The sequence below is a fragment of the Hyperolius riggenbachi genome, chromosome 1, assembly GCF_040937935.1.
Source record: "Hyperolius riggenbachi isolate aHypRig1 chromosome 1, aHypRig1.pri, whole genome shotgun sequence".
Classification (NCBI taxonomy): domain Eukaryota; kingdom Metazoa; phylum Chordata; class Amphibia; order Anura; family Hyperoliidae; genus Hyperolius; species Hyperolius riggenbachi.
The window spans coordinates 182,765,622-182,786,705 of record NC_090646.1 but is presented as its reverse complement, the minus strand read 5'-3'; the positions used below and the strand labels follow the sequence as shown (position 1 = coordinate 182,786,705).

At 41.6% G+C, this 21,084-nt stretch overlaps 1 protein-coding gene across 6 annotated transcripts in view; it reads right to left on the bottom strand.

Moving 5' to 3' along the window:
- FBXW7 (F-box and WD repeat domain containing 7) overlaps positions 1–21,084 on the bottom strand; it is a 312,068-nt gene that overhangs the window by 163,152 nt on the left and 127,832 nt on the right. The window contains exon 1 of one of the 6 annotated variants that reach the window (XM_068279011.1): positions 6,202–6,467. The exons of the other annotated variants lie outside the window; for them this stretch is intronic. Coding sequence (XP_068135112.1) covers positions 6,202–6,381 — 180 coding nt within the window. The 5' untranslated portion in view covers positions 6,382–6,467. Of the gene's footprint in view, positions 1–6,201; positions 6,468–21,084 lie in introns of those variants that run through there. 6 annotated transcript variants of the gene reach the window in all.

Sequence of the window (21,084 nt, the reverse complement as noted above, 5' to 3'; positions counted from 1 at the left end):
AGTACAGTTGCTCTAGTACATAAGAGGTGAACCAATACCACACCAAATATGATGTGAAATGAACTGACACTTGTAACACATACATGTTACTGAGTGCTGTAAAGGGTACAGTGTACACTAAGCCTAACTAAGAAAACCCTGAAGTGAAGGACTCAGCAGGATAAAAGGGCAGCCACAACAAACGGTTTTCTACACAGGTATATCCATTTTATTTTTTTTATATTAAACAGGTATATCCATTTATTTTTTTTATATTAACGTTATCAAATGAACTGGTACTTTTAAACTACAAGCTTACATATTCTGCTGGGCAGGACAGCAAATCATTAATGAATGATTCAAAGCAATTTCTCTTTCTGCCGGAAAGAAAGCAAGATGCCTGTTATTGTGTAGAAATGAAAATCCCCACCTGCATATTCAGTGCGATGGACTGGAGCACCCAGAATATGGAAGCAAGCTAGTATTTACGCGCACCAGAATACACGGAAGAAGCCCTGGATACATAATGGCTTGGAATGTTATGTCCACACAAGAATGATAGCCAGGGGGAATATTATAAGCTACGATCTACATCTGTTACAGGAGGTCTTCCTCCTTTTTTTTTATATGTGCCCCTTTCCTGCTTGTAGGTTCACATTGACTTTGCTGTGTATGTAAGATACATAGGGCCTGCTCCAATCCAAGTTTTCTCCTGGGAGATTTTTCATCTTCCGTTTCAAATAACTTTTCAGCACTCTGCAATTGAAAAAGTACCAAATACGGTAGTATGTGAAAATGTACTGTCAAAATTCTTCTCAGTATTTTCTTGTTTGCTGGTGGCTGAAAGGGCATTTGATTGATAAGATACTAAATATCACCTAGGAGAAAAAGTGACTTGGATCAGACCCATTGGGCCTGATAAAAGACAGAAGTTTTCTCCAAGGAGATCATTTTCATCTTCTGTTTAAAAAAAACTTTCTAGCACAATGCAATTGAAAAAAGCACCAAAAAAACAGGTGAAAAAGTAGTGCCAAAATTATTCTGAGTTTTTTTTTTTTACTTTCTGATGGCTTCTAAGGCATTTTTTTGATAACATGTTAAATATAACTTAGGAGAAAACTTAGGAAAAAAAGTGACTAGGATTAGGCCCATTCTGTCATCCGAGAGCACCACATTCAGTGAGAATCACTAAACACACCTTCCTCATTATATAAAGTAAGGGCTTATTCACATTACAAAAGCTTTTCTAAGCGCTTTGTGATTTTAAAAGCTCTTGCTAATGTTATCCTATGTGAGTGTTCATACAAGGGCCCTGATTTGTAAAAATCCTCCATAGCATTGCATTAGCAAGAGCTTTTAAAAATCACTAGTGCTTAAAAAGCTCTTGTAGTGTGAGCAAGCCCTAAATGTACTGAAACAATCAGGGCCCTTTTCCACCAGCACGTTTGCGCTGGCTGAACCGCAAAAACGCAAACCGCTAGCGATTTTACAATCGCTACGGTTTGCTTTTTAACATGGGAATCGCGGTAGGTCATTTCCACTACCGCGATTCGTTTTTGCCGGGAACGCGAACGCGCGGCGGAGCGATAATTGCCGCGATTTTGCTATGCAGTGCATAGCATAGCAAAATCGCGGCCGCGAACGTCGGGGAATCGCCGGTAATTGCGATTCAGCAATCGCTAGCGTTCAGCGTGAACGCTAGCGATTGCTAGTGGAAAAGGGCCCTAAAGAGCATTTTAGGACAATTTGAGAAAGAAAATATAGAACACTAGCCACCAAAAGAGAAGCCAAAAAAGTGAATGGATTAGTTCACTTATATTCAGCAAAGTGTGTGTTCACTTTGGTAAGTAATATACGATAGATTCTGAACAGAATGCAAGTGTAATATCCAGTGACTGGCACAGAAAGGACTGAAGTGACGTCTCACTCTATTTCCATAATTTATAACCATTACCATAAAAATGGTTTGCACATCCAGAACTGTAATTAAAAGTCGTTATGTTTATTTGCCTTGTAATTGCTAGCTTAAAACTTTTGCATTATATAACCTTTCTATGATGGAGAGACCGTGTTCTAAGGAGCTAAAATTTAAACCTGAACTGTAAACGACTGCCATGTCAGTGTGATGTAAAATCAGTTTCTTTGAGCTCCCACAAATAATATGTTATATAATATATAAAATAATTTCCTTTTGAACTTTTCCGGACTATCCTTTTATCAACAGTGTTTATTCAGCCAGATACAAGTGTTTTGCCTTCTATTTACATTTCAGAAGAGCCACGATTGCATTAATCTGCCTCATTTCCATAAATAAAGCACTGGTTTGTTAACCCTTGCACTGAAAAATAAAAGAAGGAACACAGACAAGTTCTTACTAGGGCATTACCATATGTGCCCATGTTTATCTCATCATGTCAGCTTAGGTATACTTGCAAGTTTTCTGTTTGAGGAAAGCAAACTTTTGTTTTCCTTAGCATTTTAGTAAGAGGGTTTTTTGGTCCATTGTAGCCCCTTACACACTCCTAGGGGTTCTGGTTCACCATGAACCCTAACGCTACCCTACCATGTTCCTCTGGGTGTTTCAAGTCCTACCCCATAGAGCTACATTAATCCATGTCATGCACTGATGAGGATATATCAATCAAACAGTCTGCATGCATGTTGGATTATTGTGGCTCTGTAATATTAAAGTGTAACTGTCGGGCATAAAATCAAAAATCAATTCTTTATTTTTATCTGGTAAACAAGTAATACGGATGCTAACCAGGCAATCCAAAAGTTAAAATCTCTATTACTTTTCTTGTTTATAAATGGTTATTCCCCAGTTTACCTGACTCTCATTTAGAGATTTTAACTTTTGGATTGTCTGATTAGCATCCTTATTACTTGTTTACCAGATAAAAATAAAGAATTGATTTTTGATTTTATGCCCGACAGTTACACTTTAACAAGCTTAACGACACTTCATTGCATTCCAGCGGATCTGAAGGTGTGTTTAGCTTGCAGAGACAACAATGGCATAATTTGCATATATTCAGCAGTGATGCACTGGGAGACATCTCGGAGCTCACTCCAACCTGAATTACCGAAATATTTTCTGTTTTAAGAAAGCAAACTTTTGTTTTCCATCACATTTCTATGCAATTGTTTTGTTCACCACACTGGATTAAAGCTGAAAGTCTGCACTACAACTGCATCTGTGTTGTTTCATTTAAAATTAATTGTGGTAATGTACAGAACCAAAATTAGAAAGAAGTTGCCTCTGTCCAAATATTTATGGACCTAACTATATTGTGGGACACATCAGTGGGTAAATAATCCCTGGCTTGTAAAAAGTTATGTAACATTCCCTTCAAAAGTGAGTGGGCGAGACCCTCTAGCTGCCCCGTGAAAGACAGGAATAACACTATTTACATTGAACTTCAGAGATCCTGAGAACATATAGGTGAGAATGCCAATGAATATCACTATGGCTACACCTTAGTAAAAGGTATGATTAGAGAAGGATGATGACTGCAAGCTGCACAGTCAGGCCTGATGCCTGATGTCCATTTATAGTCATCAGCATGATAGATGCTCAATATAACTAATACACAAGATGTTCAACGATAGACAGATCCCATAACGGAAGTATTTTTACTCCTCACGAGTGCATGCCAAGCATTTTCTACGCCTTTCACTACGACCTCTATTTTATGACACCTAATAGCAATTGTAATGAACGTTATGGGGCTTCATTTGTAAACTGCATCTTATAAGTATCTCTGTACTGCTAACAGATGGAAGGCAAATGTGATAAATCCAAAGATGGAGGAAAAATGTGCTTTGTCAGTAAGCATTCATTGGATAGATGATGCATAACTAAAACGTCAAAGAAAAAAACTAACATAACCCATCTGCCATATTACACAAACACTGTGCACCTGAAATGTTCTCTGTCTGTTCACTAGTCAGTATTCTTGGGCAAAGCTACCATGTTAGGCACTTGTATATTATAAGGTTCTAGGACAAACCACTAATAAACAGCAGCTGATTAAATTATTCAGAGAGAAATATTGGTAGAATTATGTTCCTTCTGGCTTTATTAACATTTCAAGAGAGAAAATATAATGTAAAGACTCATCAGACAGATTTAGAAAAAAGAAAACCCCTCCAGCCACATGGTGGGTGACTTGCACAATTCCACAAGGGCAGCCATCATTAGCAATGTAGGACAGAACTACTGGTCTTTCTCGTGTTAGTGAGAATGGGAAAATAGTAATAAGAACTTGTAACTAGCAACATGAAAACGCAGGGGGTATGTGGGGACAAGCTGCTTCACAGCTCACCCATTTCACACATGAGCATCTGTAATCGCTGGTATTAGCAGCCAAAACTGGAAGTATTACGCACAATGTGTTTCAGAAACCTGGCAGCAACTTAAATAGCGAAATGACTCTTCTATAGTGGAATGATGGCTATATATCCCAGAGCTGTATGTGTTTGTCCTGGCAATAGGCTATGGCTTAACTTACTGACCTTCAAAGTGAAAGCAAACTGCTAACCTAACTGATAACAATCACAGTGAAGCAGAAAGCTCAGATAACCAATCAGGAGAAAAGCATGGTCCATTTTAAAGCACATTAGGCAAGTAATTAGTGTCTATGGACAGTGACTGCCTGTAAGTGGGGAAACAGCCTCAAACAAGCGAAAGCACTTTATTAGACTGTTGTTCTTCCCCCTGGCCGGCCGATACTGGCAGCGTCTTGGCACAGCTCACCCTCTGCTCTCTGCAGCAAACAGAATGCTGAACCCAGCCAAGCACTGCTGTTTCTATCACTGCCAGCAGGTGGAATGTCTAGAGCAGAGGAGGACAAACTAATGGAATTCAGCAGCTAGCCTGTCCAATCCACGAGCTAGCAGAAAATATGTAGGAGCCAGCTCCACTAATAATAATAATAATAAGAAGAAAACCTCAAAAGTTAGGTGGCACAATTCTGGCTACCTTGTGGCTATATCAGAGTGGTCATCCACTCCCTGCTATGTATGAGAGTGTGAGTTCTGGCAATCAGGCAATGGCTGATTCCATCTCATACTTTTTACGTTCTTTAACTGTCCCTTAAAACACGGCTAAGTTAGAAATCCCAGAAGCCCAATTGCCTAGCAATAAAAATTCAAACAACTGAAACAAAATCTGCTGTTTCACAATGCACTAATACTTGACTAGTTGCTGAATTATACGTTTATTGTCTATGCCAGAAGATATGTGTAAAATGCTTTATAAGGGAAATGCAGCTATTAACAGTATTTGGCTCAAACCTGCGCATATATTGTCTTTCTTTAAAGTTAAATACAAGTAAATGAAGACTTCATTATTTCACACTGTAGCTAAAACGGCAAAGCAGGAGAAAAAAATTATATATAATTTGCACTTTACCGTGAACAAGGTCAAAATTGTGTTACTGACAGAGGCATTTTTATGTCACAACAGCAATTGCCGAGCTTTTTTCACATTGCAAATGACAGTATGAAGGCACAGACGAAGTGCTCAGGATTATCTATATTTAAACTATATCGCAAGCGTCGCATAGCGACTTTCTATTTTTAATTTTCTACTAGCTTCTCTAGTTGTTAACCACAGTCCTTGGGAAGCTTCACAAATTTTAAAAAGAAAGAAAGAAAACTTTGGAAGGAAAGTTCTGGTCAACGTAACACATGATGTAACAACTGATCTCAATCCAGTACGTGATAAAAGATAACTATAAACATCAGGTTTCAGGAAGAATATCCCAGCAACTAATTTACAAAACCTTACACAGAGCCCCAGCTGCAATGTTTAGTGAATAATATCTGAGAAAAACAAACCGCTATTCAGATGATAAGAAGTTGTCAATATTGTGTATCTCAATACTATAAAAAATATATACCCCATTATGACAGTGAATATTTACCCCCTGGTATCAGTTACCCCATTGCAAATACCCTGTCAAGAAAAGACACACTGGTAGTTCAACTTACCCAGCTTTTCATTTAAGCTTTTAATTGAACCATATTTATATATTCGAATTATGCATGATTTGTCGTTTTTTCAAAATTTCAAAACAAGTTCTGGTAAACTGAATTTGACAACCAAACGTACCCATTACCCCCAAATCTATAAGTACATATACCACACACTGACAACCCACGCAGCAAACTATGTTTGCAGCCAGATATTTTACGTAGGGTATCACAAGTACTCACCCGTCTGCGGCAAAAAGGCAAGCCATGAGCAATGATGCTGATACAGAAGGTCTTCATTATGGGCTGGTGTGGCAATGTTTCTTTAGAGTTTGGGATGTTGATGGGGACCATATCATAATTTAGGGCAACTTTTTCAGACTTGGACATCCTTGAGTCACAAATATGCTGGAATACTACCATACAGAAATGTTCATGTTCACCATCCGAAGACTTCCTGTACACGAGCCGAAGCCCAAGGCCTTCACTCCCTGTCTTTCAAGCTGTCCCCTCTGGAGTCCTGACCTATGTGAGGGCTGGTGAAGTGCATGCTATCCGAGTATAGTAAGGAATTATAAACTCCAAATGAGGATCAGACTGCTCCTGTCATTCACACAGCTGCCAGGCCCTCCCATAGCAAGAGAGGAGCAATTACTGTACACTAGAAAGCTATCTGTGCCTTAACCAGGAACACTGCAAACTTTGCATTCCACAGAGGTTCTGAATTTCAGAGTAGCTACATTTATAAAAATGACGAGGTGGCATGCACCATGAGGTGTGCTCACCAAACCTACTCATCAAAACTGCACACCGTTTAGCATTTTTAGCAAAAGCTAAATATTTACTGTTTAGCCTTATATTTCAATTTCTGTTAAAAAAAAATTGTTTAAATTGTTTAAAGGAAAAAAATGCAGCAAACAAAATACAGCCCAAACTTATAAACAGTCTTGTTTACAAATATAAAAATGATTTAATTAGCTAACTTTTATCTTGCCTTAGAAGTATGCGTGAAAGATTAGCGTGTATCCATTGAAACAAGTGTAATTCCAACTTTTATACAAAGTAATCGGTTGAAGACTTGCCTGTCCTTATCCTTTGCTGCCCTCTAGTGTTCGTATTTTAAATGTGCAGCTAGTCACTTTCAATCAGTTTTAAGCAAGAGTCAATGGGCCATTTACAAAAAAATGTGGTCTTATCTTGCATTTCCATACTTCATTGCCTGTTCTATTTTAGCTTAATCATAGCTTTTATTTCTGGGTTAATGTTAACATTTTTTTTACATTGACCGAGTGCATCTCTACTGCAGGAATAATTGAAAGAGGTCTCCATCTAAAAGTTGTCACATGTTCTCTGCTGTATCATTCTTAAGTATCATTCCACTCTTAAGTTGTATTGAATGTTATTTATGAATTATTTTTGTATGAACAAAGCTATGTGTAAAAGTTTTGCTATTTAGCAACAACAATGTTAAATTGTAAATACTATATGCAATGTTCTACTTTGCTCTTTATTTGTAGTTTATATTTCTCACCCAATGTTTGATGTAAAGAAAATGCTACTGGTACAATATAATGCATATGTGGTAATTGTCTTCTAACAAATAACAATAAAAAGTAAAAAAATTTTTGGGGGGGGGATGTGGTGTGTGTATGTACAGGAGATTTGTGTTGCTTTTGCCTTAATTACTGTAGAACTTTATTGAATATTATGCAGTAGAAGAAGCTAACATTTGAACAGTCAAGCACATAATTTTGATTTCTAGTCATGGCAGCTGTACTTCTGGATTATTGCAGACAGTACACAAGTCTAGCAAACAGTTCCTGCAAAAAAGGAAATACATACAAAAGTCTATATCTACAGTTAGGATGTTTGTGAGATGCCAGAAAAGAATGCCCTCCCCACAGATCAATGTGGCAGCTCTGTAAAGCTGAACAGCTGCAGAAAGTACAAGAGGAAAGTCAGAAATATGACAGTTGTTCCTGAAGGAATGTAGCTGCTCATTAGCTGCCTGGACCATGGCAGCACCTTTCCCTGGACTATGTAAAGAATTGAGCAGCACAACAGGTAGGCTAGCCATTCCACACATGCCACAATACATAGCCCGCCTAGACTAATATTTCTTTTTAAAGAATGCTGTGGTTTACAAACATCTCAAGGGAGAGAGTAGATGCCTGCTGAAAGGCTTTCACTAAGAATAGTCAAAGTTCAGTAGGGTCAGTAAAAGTAAACCCACATGACCCGAAAGTATTCTAATGGGCTCCAAAAACATTACAGCAAGTGCACAGAAAAAAAAGAAAATGCAACCAGAGTTTAATTTGCAAAACTACAAAGATTACAAGACAAAGTCCACCTCATCATGAGGGGCTGAAAGGCTTCTGCACAGAGGAAAAGGGCCTACAGTTTATCTCCAAAGCAAGCTGTGCATACTGTAGCCAGTGAGTCTGAGGCAATAGACATGGCACACAATCACTAATTCAAGAATGGGCTCACCTGAAGCCAATAAAATCTGTCCACTTTACTAGTTAATTTGCCATCAGATTCGACCAACAAATAGATCCCTCTCTGATCGAATCTGATCAGAGAGAGATTGTATGGCCACCTTTACTGCAAACAGATTGTGAATCGATCAGAATCTGTGGAGCTGCCGCTGCTACCCCCCCCCCCCCCCCTGCATACATTACCTGCTCCAGCCGGCGCGAGTCCCCTGGTCTTCTTCTCCGCTCCGGCTACTGAATTTCCTGTCCAGGGGAAGTTTAAACAGTAGAGGGCGCTCTACTGTTTAAACTTCCTGCCGGGACAGGAAGTTCTGTGTAGCTCTGGAGCCCGAAGCGGAGAAGAAGACCAGGGGACTCGCGCCGGCTGGAGCAGGTAATGTATACTCGCTGTATTGCCTCAGTCGTCGGGCATTGGAACACCGCTATCGACACACTCCCGACCCGCCAGCGACCGAGAAAAATCTTCCGCACGGATGGATCAACGGGAGTCGACGGGAACGATGGATTTCGGAAGGAAATCCATCGTTCTGTCAGCGGTGTGCACGGCGATTTCACAGCCGTTTTGATCACTGTGATCGAAACGGCCGTATTTCGCCGGGAAAAACGTTAGGTGTATGGGCCCCTTTTGGGATCTACTTTTGCTAAACATGTTTTGCCCAAGAATTTTACAAAGTAAGGAACCAGATAAAGGAACTGAAGTGATCACTATATATATGGTATTATCTTATAAATGGTTTCTGAGAGGGGTCTTCATTTTCAAGTTGTAGTCCTTGTAACACCGCTCATTGAATTGTCAAGTGGCTCCAGTTTCCTCAATGTGCTGTAACTTTTTAATTTTGCTTTAATCATTTGGAATATGTACATCTAACTCCAGTCACAGTCCTAAATACCTTTCAAAAATAGTATCACAAGTTTCTACTTAGGAAAAATGCAAAATGTATTAACAAATGCACCTAGACATAAAAGCCCCTAATTCCCCCATAAAAAGTGACACCCGGCCGTGTGCAGAGTTTGCTATTTTAAAAGGACAATAATTCCATGATCAACAATGTCCACCTACAAAGAACATTCCATTCCACACTCACATCCACATATAAGCTATGCCAGGCCATATGTCTGATCAGACAATTTGCTTAGTCTGTTGAGCATGCTGTAATGGACTAAGCAAACGGTCTGATCTCATTGATCATCCCTAGTCCTTGCAACCAGCAATAAAATACTTTGAAATGAGTTGGAAGCAGATGGAAACTAAAATAATACTGACCAAAGAGTTTTATCGCAACGTGACATAAAAGTGGAACTACAATCAAAATATACCCTTTGCTCCAATGGGTTAGACACACCATAAGAGCTTCTAAAAAAAACCACACAATTATTTGCTAGATAGTTACTGAAAAGGTTAAGGGCCCGTTTCCACTATCGCGAAAACGGGCGTGACTCCGTAGAGTTTCCCCGCAGGCAAATCGCGCAGGGAAACTCTGCCATAGGGGATAACGGCGCCGCCGGCCAAATCACTTGCAGTAGCAATTCGTCCGGAACCCCCTACAGAATTCGCGGCGGAGGCTGTGATTCCCATAGCCGTGCATGGCACGGCTCATGGGATTCGCCTGCGATCCCGCCCACCCGCTCAGTGCCGGCGTGCGTCTACGAGACGCACGCCGCACTAGTGGAAACGAGCCCTTAAAGTTTGATTCATTTTGCTTGGAAGCTTAAAGTGAACCTCCAGACTAAAAATCTAATCAGCAGCACTGAAAAGGCTCGGTGTTTCTTTAACAGTTTTACAGCATCAGTACTTTGTTTTTCTTACCCAAGCCTCATTTTTAGCTGCACAGAAGAAAACTGCCTGGGCATTTTTCCCCTGATGATGTGCAAAGCATGATGGGATTTCTGATGTTGTTATCATTCTGGAGCAATTTTTTTTTTAATTTTGAATTTGAGATTTGAAGCCTAGCGTGCGCAGCTGAGAGGGGTGATCAGGACACAGGACAGTTGGAACTGTGTCTCATGCTCCCTGTCACCTCCTCCTTTTTAACCAAAAAGATGACTGTCCCATGAAAAAGATGTCCGCCCCCATGAAATCACAAATATTTGCCTGTTCTTTTAAAACAGGGTGGGTAAGAGATTATATTACCTATGTATTTTAATTAACATAACTAATGTAACTTAATGACAGTATGTTTGTTTAGGCTGAAGTTCCCCTTTAACAATAACATGCTGGAGTGCGGCATAGCTTTCCAGATCGTCTTTTGAATTAATTTGATAAACCATATTTTTCGGACCACAAAACTCTCCTGACCAAAAGACACACCTAGTTTTAGAGGACAAAAACAGGGAAAGAATATATATGTTACGGCCAGAACCCGAAGTTTGGCCACTTCTAGTTCTGGCCGGCCACTTCGGGTTCTGGCCGGCCAATTTGCGAAGTGGCCGCTGCGCTGCGGCCAATGTTAGAAATGGATTGTTTACTCTGATATTAATGTATCTTCTGGCCGCAGCGCAGCGGCCAAACGTATTAATTTGTTGCAATTAAGCCGGCGGCAATGTAACAATTCAAGCCGCCGGCTTTTTATCTGCCTCTCTCTCTCTCCTCTTATGGCCAGCCGGTGGGGGACACGCGAGTCCCCCAGAGTCGTTCGTCGCAGCAGGGGCAGCAGAGCGGGGAGGCTGCAGACATTGCTTCTGCCAGCACCCGCTCTGCAAGAACGGCAGGCTTCCCTGCCGCGACGAACGACTCCGGGGGGACACTCGTGTCCCCGCCCGGCTGCCCATAGGAGAGCGAGAGAGGCGGGGGGGGGAGGAGAGCGAGAGAGGCGGGGGGGGGGGGGAGAAGGAGAGAGAGGCAGATAAAAAGCCGGCGGCTTGAATTGTTACATTGCCGCCGGCTTAATTGCAACAAATTAATACGTTTGGCCGCTGCGCTGCGGCCAGAAGATACATTAATATCAGAGTAAACAATCCATTTCTAACATTGGCCGCAGCGCAGCGGCCACTTCGCAAATTGGCCGGCCAGAACCCGAAGTGGCCGGCCAGAACTAGAAGTGGCCAAACTTCGGGTTCTGGCCGTAACATATATACTAAACCTGGTACGTCCATGGTGCAGGGGCATCTTGTGGAGCTTTTCACACCAAGCTGTCAATCTCCTAAACTACACTGCTTGCCACTGCCCTACCAGCTAAACTAATCCCCACTGCCCCACTAATCCCTGACTACACTAAAGGTGTGTACACACGCACTACCGCCGGCAAACGACCCGCTGGGCGGACGTTCAGCCGACAGTAGTGTGTGTGTGTACGTGCTGTCGGCGGACTGATAAGGCTGTTTCTGAACAATCCGCTCAGCGGATCGTTCAGAAACAGCCTTATCAGTCTGCCAACAGCCCATACACACGCACTACTGTCGGCTGAACGTCCGCCCAGTGGGAGGGTCTGAAAGACCCGTCGTTGCCGGACGTAGTGCGTGTGTACACACCTTTATACCCACTACCGCACTAATCCCTAACTAATCACTGCTAAACTAATACCCACTGCCTCACTAATCCCTGCCTTCACTAATACCCACTGCCCCACCAATCCCTAACTAATCACTGTCTACACTACTCCCAACTGCAGAGTGCAGCAGAAGCCCTTGCCTGTCCAGGTGGTGCGCTCTCAGTCTTCCGTTTTATGCCTTCTTCCTGCTCATATACTTGTTGGTGCATGACCCCATCGCGTGTGCTGCACGTGGATGTGAACAGGAAGGGACAGAAGATGAAAGACTGGAAGCATGATGTCTGAAACGGTGAGGGCTCTACAGTTGCCGTGGGGCGTTACCGGTGGGGGCCCCAGGGGTTCCTATGTGGGGGAACACATGCACCGAACCAAATATTGTATTATTCAGTCCATAAGACACACTGACTTTTTCCACCCATTTATGATTCAGAAAATATGGTAATTACAATAGCACTTCCCAGTATTGCGTCATTCCATACTGGAGGAACTCATAATTTACATACAGATGACATAACTTTGGGACAAATGCCAGTAGGATAGCTGTATGGGCAATAGAGCAGGGAAACAAGTTTTTATTCAATGGCATGACAGACAGTAATTCTGCTTTAAATACATCCTTATGAAACATGCATCAATTTTTTCAGTCAATGGGAACTGAGCCAGCAGAGCATATGCTAAAATACAAATACATTTCAAACTACAGCACCAAATAAAGGGCAGTGGTAGCATACATGCTAAAACAAATACATTCCAAACTGCAGTACCAAATAAAGGGCAGGAGTGGTACAGCACACGCTAAAATATAAATATGTGCCAAGCTGAGATTCCAAATAAAGGGCAGTAGTGGCAAAGCACACGCTAAAACATAAATGCATTTCAAACCACAGTACCAAATAAAGGACAGTGGAGGAGCACAAGCTAAAATGGAACAGACTGGCTTTTCTGCTACAAACAATGCATGAATGAATCATTGTGGTGTTTCTCTGCTGCAGCACAGCCTTGAATACAGGGTCTAATGGCAATTACTGTATGTTTCACAAGCAAAGCAAGCAATATGACTGCCAGCACTTGGGATAGATGACCATGGTATGTGCTTCAAAGTCCTGTGCAGCTGCTAAGGAGGAGCTCAGAGAATGTAACAGCAGCTAGGGAGGCTCAGTCAGTCTTCAAACACCTCTAAACCCTCAGATAAAATGCGACTACCTTCTGTTGCAGCTATGTGTATCAGTAACGTATAAATGGGGGCAACACATGCTTACATTTAACCCTGGAGAGTCACAATATAAAACTTAAACTGTCTTAAGTGACTTAATGTGCTGCAATGAAACATGGTTAGAAATGTTTCAAATGGCGTTCTGCAACAGAACAAAATCAAACTCTTAAAATAAACCGTAACCAAGAATTGAACTTCATCCCAATCAGTAGCCGATACCCCCTTTCCCATGAGAAATCTATTCCTTTTCTCAAATTGATGATCAGGGGGCTCTGTATGGCCGATTTTGTGGTGAAACCACTCCCACAGTGTGATGTCAGCGCCTCACAGCTCTGAGGTCCTGACATTACACCGTGGGAGCCTTGTTGCATTGTGGGAAAAAATAACAGCTGTTTCCAACTGTCAAAAAAGCAAGCAGCATCTCCTTCCAGTGACATCACCTGCCAGCAGTAAAAACGTCACCATGTCAAATGTCTGAATGTAAATCAGGGAGAGGAAAGATTTTTCAATGAGCAAAGACTGAATAAATCATTTGTACATAATTATTGTAAAAATTAAGCACTTTATTACATTATTTTCACTGGAGTTCCTCTTTAACTAAAGAAAAAAAGAAAACTAAATGTACTGATATTTGTGTGAAGCAGGGATGGACACATGCCAGGAGCCACATGGGCAAGGCTCTGCAAAATTGGCACCTAACTTGTGGGATCTATTTTAATCGTTGTTAATGGAATTGGGTCCAAACATTTCCTACCGTCTCCCAAATATCACAAATTTGCCAACCCCTGGTGAAAATTTAAATGAATATATTGTGGTACCCTTTTCCCATCTCCATGGTTTCCTGTGCCTTTCTCCAGGATCTGGTGAAATATAAATATTGCTGCATTTACCGTTTTGAGATGACACTTCTAACGGAGAAGAGATGAATGGAGAAAGATGGGGACCTGCTACTGTGGGTGAATACAACAGCCACCGCCTGGGGCAATCCAAGTCAGTGATCCACTAACACCCTATGTAGAGCCAGTCCCAGGGAACAGACAAAGCTCATCATAACAGCGCAATTTCTGACCATATCATCTATGTGTAGCTTTAGTAGACTTTCCCACTATGCAAGTTCTGGCAGATAGCCTTAAAGGACATCTGTAGTAGGAAAAAAGTGACCAGTTTGGGTACTAACCTAGATAGTGGGAAGCCTCTGGATAATTCAGAGCCCTCCCCCATCCTGCACCTCCTTGCCATTCCTCCACTGGGTCCAGTCAAACACTGATGACAGACACTTGATGGCTCACACCTGCACCGTAGCACAGGCCTGATAGGGCTTGGCTTTTTCCACTGAAGCCCAAGTGGATCCGTGTTACTGCGCAGGTGCAGTGCAGTCATGCTCATTGATGAGCACAGCCGCAAAATTCAGGAGGACATGCTGCTAAAGCGGCAATGTAGAGTGAGATGTAGGAAGCTTCTTGATTTGTCCCCCCTCTCCCAAGGCAAGTTTTAAACTTCTTCATTTGCAAAACATCACGTGCTTGCTTTAATACTTCTCAATCATGTTGCTAAGTAGAGAGCTAACATTACATGATCCAAGCCTTCTTCTCAAAAGAAAAGGAAATGGGCTGACTGCTAGGGAGATAGTGCTGACATTTCTATAGACAAGAGATTTCCCATATGAAACCCCTCTGCGGCCATCAGTGACTTGCACAAGTGTGAGCACCTCTCCAATACACAGAACAATTGAAGCATGTAGAAGTAAATTGTTGTGAGTACTGGCAGCATTGATCTGCCCTCCTAACTGCACTGACAGTTTACTACAGTGACTGAGGAAAAAGCCCCAGAGTAAAAATGCAGTAGTGATCCGCCTCCTAACTGCACTGACAGTTTACTGCAGTGACAGTGACTGAGGAAAAAGCACCAGAGGAAAGATGCTTTAAACTTCATCTACTACAAACCATCACAATCCCTCCATTCATTCACTGACCAGTCACAAGATAGTTATGTATTCTGTAGGGCCACTGAGAACAAAAGAAAAAAGAAATCTTTACACACATTCCAACAATGGAAAGGGGTAGAACGACACTTCTTCCTGCAGAATTTAGCCTACAAAGACTGCTGTCACTGTAGACGTTGCAGGAAACACAGTCTAGTGTCAGTATCTGTCAGTTTTGTGACAAGAGGTCTATTTTCAAAAACGCAATTAATTGCAGTTTTAACTAGTAAAATAAAGAAGTCTCATTAAATTCATGGACCTCTTGGGTTTATTCAATGTAGATATTTGTAGAGAAAAATCTAAAACAAAAAAACAACACCAAACCAGATATATCTGTAATGTTATTATTGCACTGTAATAATATTTGTGGCCACTAGAGGGTACATAACATACTGTAATCCACAAGGCTGCAGCAATGCTTGTATTTTCACTATCATCAATGTAAATCCTGCTCTAAAAAGATTTTGATAAAAACAAAACTTAACCATCTAAGCTTATACAAGTGATATATTTATCAGAAATCCAATGGGAAGATTGGGATCCTTAAACAGCGGCCGCAGGACAACAACTGCCTAGCCATCATTCAATCCAATATTTAAGTTTAAAACAACTTATGCTGGGTTTAGCACCATTCTATAACTTTGATTATTTATATTTAGCATGAACCATAAAATCCTATCCTGACTGTTGGGAAACAGCACCGAGTTTTGATCCCTCTTGGGGGAAAAAATGTATTTCAAAATTATGTCCCTTAAATTCATCTCCTCCAGTCCTAGGCTGCAGACTCTCTGACAACTGTAATGAGAGGGACATGGAGGCTGCCATATTTATTTGCTTTTAAAGAATACCAGTTGCCTGGCAGCCCTGTTTCAGCCATAGACCCTGAACAAGCATGAAGATCAGGGGTTTCTGACATTTTTGTCAGATCTAACAAGATTAGCCACATGCATGTTTCTGTTGTTATTCAGACAATACTGCAGCCAAATAGATCACCAGGGCTGCCAGGCAACTGGTATTGTTTAAAAGCAGTACCACAAACCACTTATTACCTACTATTTTACTAGCTCTATATCAGTTTCTGGACTCCTTGCTTTTATTTATTTTTTATTTATCAAAGAAAAAAAGTGTGTCCCCCCTCCCAGCCTTGCATAGGCTTACTTTAACCCCTCACCTCCCTATGCCAGATGTTATTGCCAGCATTAGGCTCTGCTGCCTGCACAATACTAGCCCTTACAATCCTTGACACGTGGGGGTGCTCTGCAAGAGGGTGGCAGGGAGGCCTGCCAGCATCACAGAGCCAGGATGACTTTATGGGAAAAAAAAAATACTGGTATGTATATATATTTTTTGATTCTTTGGGTGTTGAAAAAAACAGTGCAATTTGCTGCAAAATTTTGAAATTGGAAAGGGGCTTTAAAGGACAACTGATGTGAGAAATATATGGAGACTGCCATATTTATTTACTTGTATACAATACCAGTTGCCTAGCAATCCTGCTGGTATATTAGGCTGCAGTAGTGTCTGAATAATGCCAGAAACAAGCATGCAGCTAATCTTTCAGATCTGACAATGTCAGAAACACCTGATCTGCTGCATGCTTATTTAGGGGATATTGCTAAAAGTATTAAGGGGCCCATACACTCAGCCGATTAACGGCCGATCGATCGACCGATCGATTGCAAATCGCTTGCCGATTCGATCGATTTGCGGCCGTTTTTGATCGATTTCGATCGACTTCAATCAATTGGTCAGGGTGGAAAATCAAAATCGATCTGAAGAGATTGCTTATCAATTTGCAAAAAAAATGCCATCAGATCGATTTTCAATAGATTTCAAACTGAAATCTATTGGAAATCTGTTCCTAGTAAAAAATGTTCCTAAACACATCAGATAGACCAGAAATGTATCTGATGATCTATCTGCTGCTAATCTAACGAGTGTATGGCCACCTTTAGAGGCAGAGGATCAGCAGGACAGCCAGGCAACTGGTATTGCTTAAAAGGAAATAAATATGGCAGCCTCCATATCCCTCTTGCTTCAGTTGCCCTTTAATGGCAGCAATCATGAATTTGTCCACTATGATCCATGCAGGTCTAATTTATGTTGCAAGTATAGCCAGCCAGAAGATTTTATTTATTTTTTATTTATTTTAAGTATTTATATAGCGCCGACATATTATGCAGCGCTGTACAGAGTATATTGTCTTGTCACTAACTGTCCCTCAGAGGGGGCTCACAATCTAGTCCCTACCATAGCCATATGTCTATGTATGGTATTGTGTAGTGTATGCATCACAGTCTAGGGCCAATTTAGGGGGAAACCAATTAACTTATCTGTATGTTTTTGGGAAGTGGGAGCAAAACTGAGTACCCGGAGGAAACCCACGCAGACACAGGGAGAACATACAAACTCCTTGCAGAGGTTTACCTTGCTAGGATTCGAACCAGGGACCCAGCGCTGCAAGGCAAGAGAGCTAACCACTACGCCACCATGCTGCCCCATAGGATTTGCTTTCTTCTAGTTTTCCCACTGCAAAGCATGAGCAGCACTTGTCCTTTTAAAGGATGGGGAAGTTCCGTTGCCTCAAAAGTTTTGAAATCTGTCCAAAGTAAACAAAATGATATATTCTAGATGTGACCCTATGGGTTGAAACGCTGGATCTGTACAGAAATTATCTTCTCTTGAAAGTTTCCATAAGAAGAGTGAACAAGATAAGTCTTTGGAAAATAATAAAGTGCCTGAACTCCCTGATCTTCTGCTGGAGAATCTTTCCATGACTTCATTTTGAAAGGAGCGTGGGGGTCGTCATGAGTCTATTCCATATTTCACTGTATCCTCGAAGCACTTGAATACTGGATGAGGTGCATCACTGGCAGGAGAAACATCAGCAGAATAATGGAAGCACTTGTGCGTAAGCAGCACAAGTGGCAATCACATCTGAGCCCGCTAATTTACAGCAAGATGCTACAATATGCACCAGGGACTATTTAAAGCAGACATAATGAGAGAAAAATGTTAAAAGCCATAAATGATCTAAAAAAATAAAAAAAGAACGAAAGAAAAAAACAAAAAAAACCTACAAGTATCAGTATGCTACTGACGCTCAATATCTACATACTAGCTCCTGGTGAGTGACTCGGAAAGCAATTCAGCCACAGAATGCCTGTTTGGGTTCTTTTACAAGCTCTCAGTTGTAACTGAAAGGGCAACTGATTTTCAAAGTAATGCTCATGTTTTCAGTTCACACTATATGCATTTTACCTAAAAGCGTTCACACTATATGCATTTTACCTGAAAGCTCTTTCACAATGCACTGCTATGGAAAGTTAAAACATATCCCGTTTTTCAGCCTATAGTGTAAAAGAGGCCGTACAGATAGCTAGTGCACTATTTTCAGACACAGTGGATGCTGTCACAGTTCCCTCATAAAGATGAACTTTGAGCAATCCAAAAGGATGTACATAGTGAAAACTCTTTGCCTATACAGGTAGTCCCCGACTTACGAACGACCCGCCGATACAAACGGTATGGATTCTCTGTTTCCATGGGAACAAGCCCAAAATTTTTTTTTCAAATTGGACTTGTAGATTTTGAGAAAATCAATAAAAAAAAAAAATCAAAGAAAAAATGGCTTTTAAACTTGTATAAACAGGTACAAAGGGCAGAGGTGACACAGAGGGGGTACAGGGGACAGAGATGGCACAATGTTCCGACTTAAGAACAGATTCAGGTTAAGAACGAACCTACAGTCCCCACCTCGTTCGTTAACCGAGGACTACCTGTACTGTATCCATCAATCTGATTTATCCTATGGAATCTTGGCTCTGTTTTGCACTTGACCTCTGTTTATGACCTCCAGCACACTTATGGAATTTACCAGCCAAACCCATCCAACTTCCTATCTTACTGCACATTGTGCATGATTTTTTCTCAACGCAACAGAGCCGAAAAGTCGTATTGCCAGGTATCGTTATAGTGGGACCATACAGTGAGGCATACAATACAATGAAAGAATGCCTCACTGCCACTGTAAATGCACTGCATGCTGTGTGCCGTCTTGATGAAACGCACTGCACTCAATGTGCTAGGATTATCACTGCATGGCGTTGTGATACAATGATATCGTCAGTTGGGTGAAAGGAGCCTTACAGTAGCCTCAGACAATAAAAACAAAACTTATTGAATATTTGATTTTATAAAGCATCAAATCAAGTGGAAATCAAATTAAAACTCTCCAGGTTTACTTTCAGAGGCAGTCTCTCAAACAGTGATTGGAAAAACGTATTCTCTCCTCACTGGAATGTAGTGGTGAGCGCATATAGCTGGACATCTGATCTAGTCTCCAGTGGCACTAAGCAGCAGACCAGGCAAACCATAATAAATCAGGTAAATTATAGAGATCAAGCATACAGGAATCGTTTAGCTAATCTGCCACTAATATGACAAGGTATGTGGCTATGGTCTGCTGCTCAACTTTGCCTGCACTACTGACTATCCCCCACCAGCTGCCTGACTATCTCCTACCAGATGACTGACTATATCCCCTACCAACTGACTGACTATATCCCCTACCAACTGACTGACTATATCCCCTACCAACTGACTGACTATATCCCCTACCAACTGACTGACTATATCCCCTACCAACTGACTGACTATATCCCCTACCAACTGACTGACTATATCCCCTACCAACTGACTGACTATATCCCCTACCAACTGACTGACTATCCCCTTTCAGCTGACTGACTATCCCCTTTCAGCTGACTGACTATCCCCTTTCAGCTGACTGACTATCCCCTTTCAGCTGACTGACTATCCCCTTTCAGCTGACTGACTATCCCCTTTCAGCTGACTGACTATCCCCTTTCAGCTGACTGACAATCCCCCGCCAGCTGACTGACTATCCCCTATCAGCTGACTGACTATCCCCTACCAGCTGACTGACTATCCCCTACCAGCTGACTGACTATCCCCTACCAGCTGACTGACTATCCCCTACCAGCTGACTGACTACCCCCTACCAGCTGACTGACTACCCCCTACCAGCTGACTGACTACCCCCTACCAGCTGACTGACTATCCCCTACCAGCTGACTGACTATCCCCTATCAGCTGACTGACTATCCCCTACCAAATGACTGACTATTCCCTACCAGCTGACTGACTATCCCCTGCCAGCTGACTGACTATCCCCTGCCAGCTGACTGACTATCCCCTGCCAGCTGACTGACTATCCCCTGCCAGCTGACTGACTATCCCCTACCAGCTGACTGACTATCCCCTACCAGCTGACTGACTATCCCCTGCCAGCTGACTGACTATCCCCTACCAGCTGACTGACTATCCCCTGCCAGCTGACTGACTATCCCCTACCAGCTGACTGACTATCCCCTGCCAGCTGACTGACTATCCCCTACCAGCTGATGGACTATCTCTAGCTGGCCTCCATGTAAAGTATAATCTTTCTTGCCTGATTTGAGGTTTTGTCCTCAGTTGATTCTCTATTGCTGACATCAAGTCTGAAGACTTTGTTCTGAATCTATGGCCAGCCAAGTTGAATCTACTTTTTTTTTATTAAAACAAACCTGAAGCAAAAATAAACTCCTGAGATAATGAATTGCATGTGCAGTACAGCTAAGAAATAGAGAAATAGTAGCAAAGTCTCATACTGTTTTCCAGTACAGGAAGAGTTAAGAAACTTCAGTTGCTAAATATGCAAAAGAGCTTCTTTTTTCTCTAACTTGGGTCAAATACAGTCCTGTTTTCTGAAGCACTTAATCAGCCAAGAAACGGTGAGAGACCGCTTGAGATACGGTTTCATTGCAGGAAAGCTCAAAGGGTCATTATTTCGACTTTGTTTTATAACTTAAAATACAGAGTGTGGTTTTAAAACTGCACCTGTATGATGCAACGTTATAAAAGAAAAGCTGTATAACTACTAAAAAC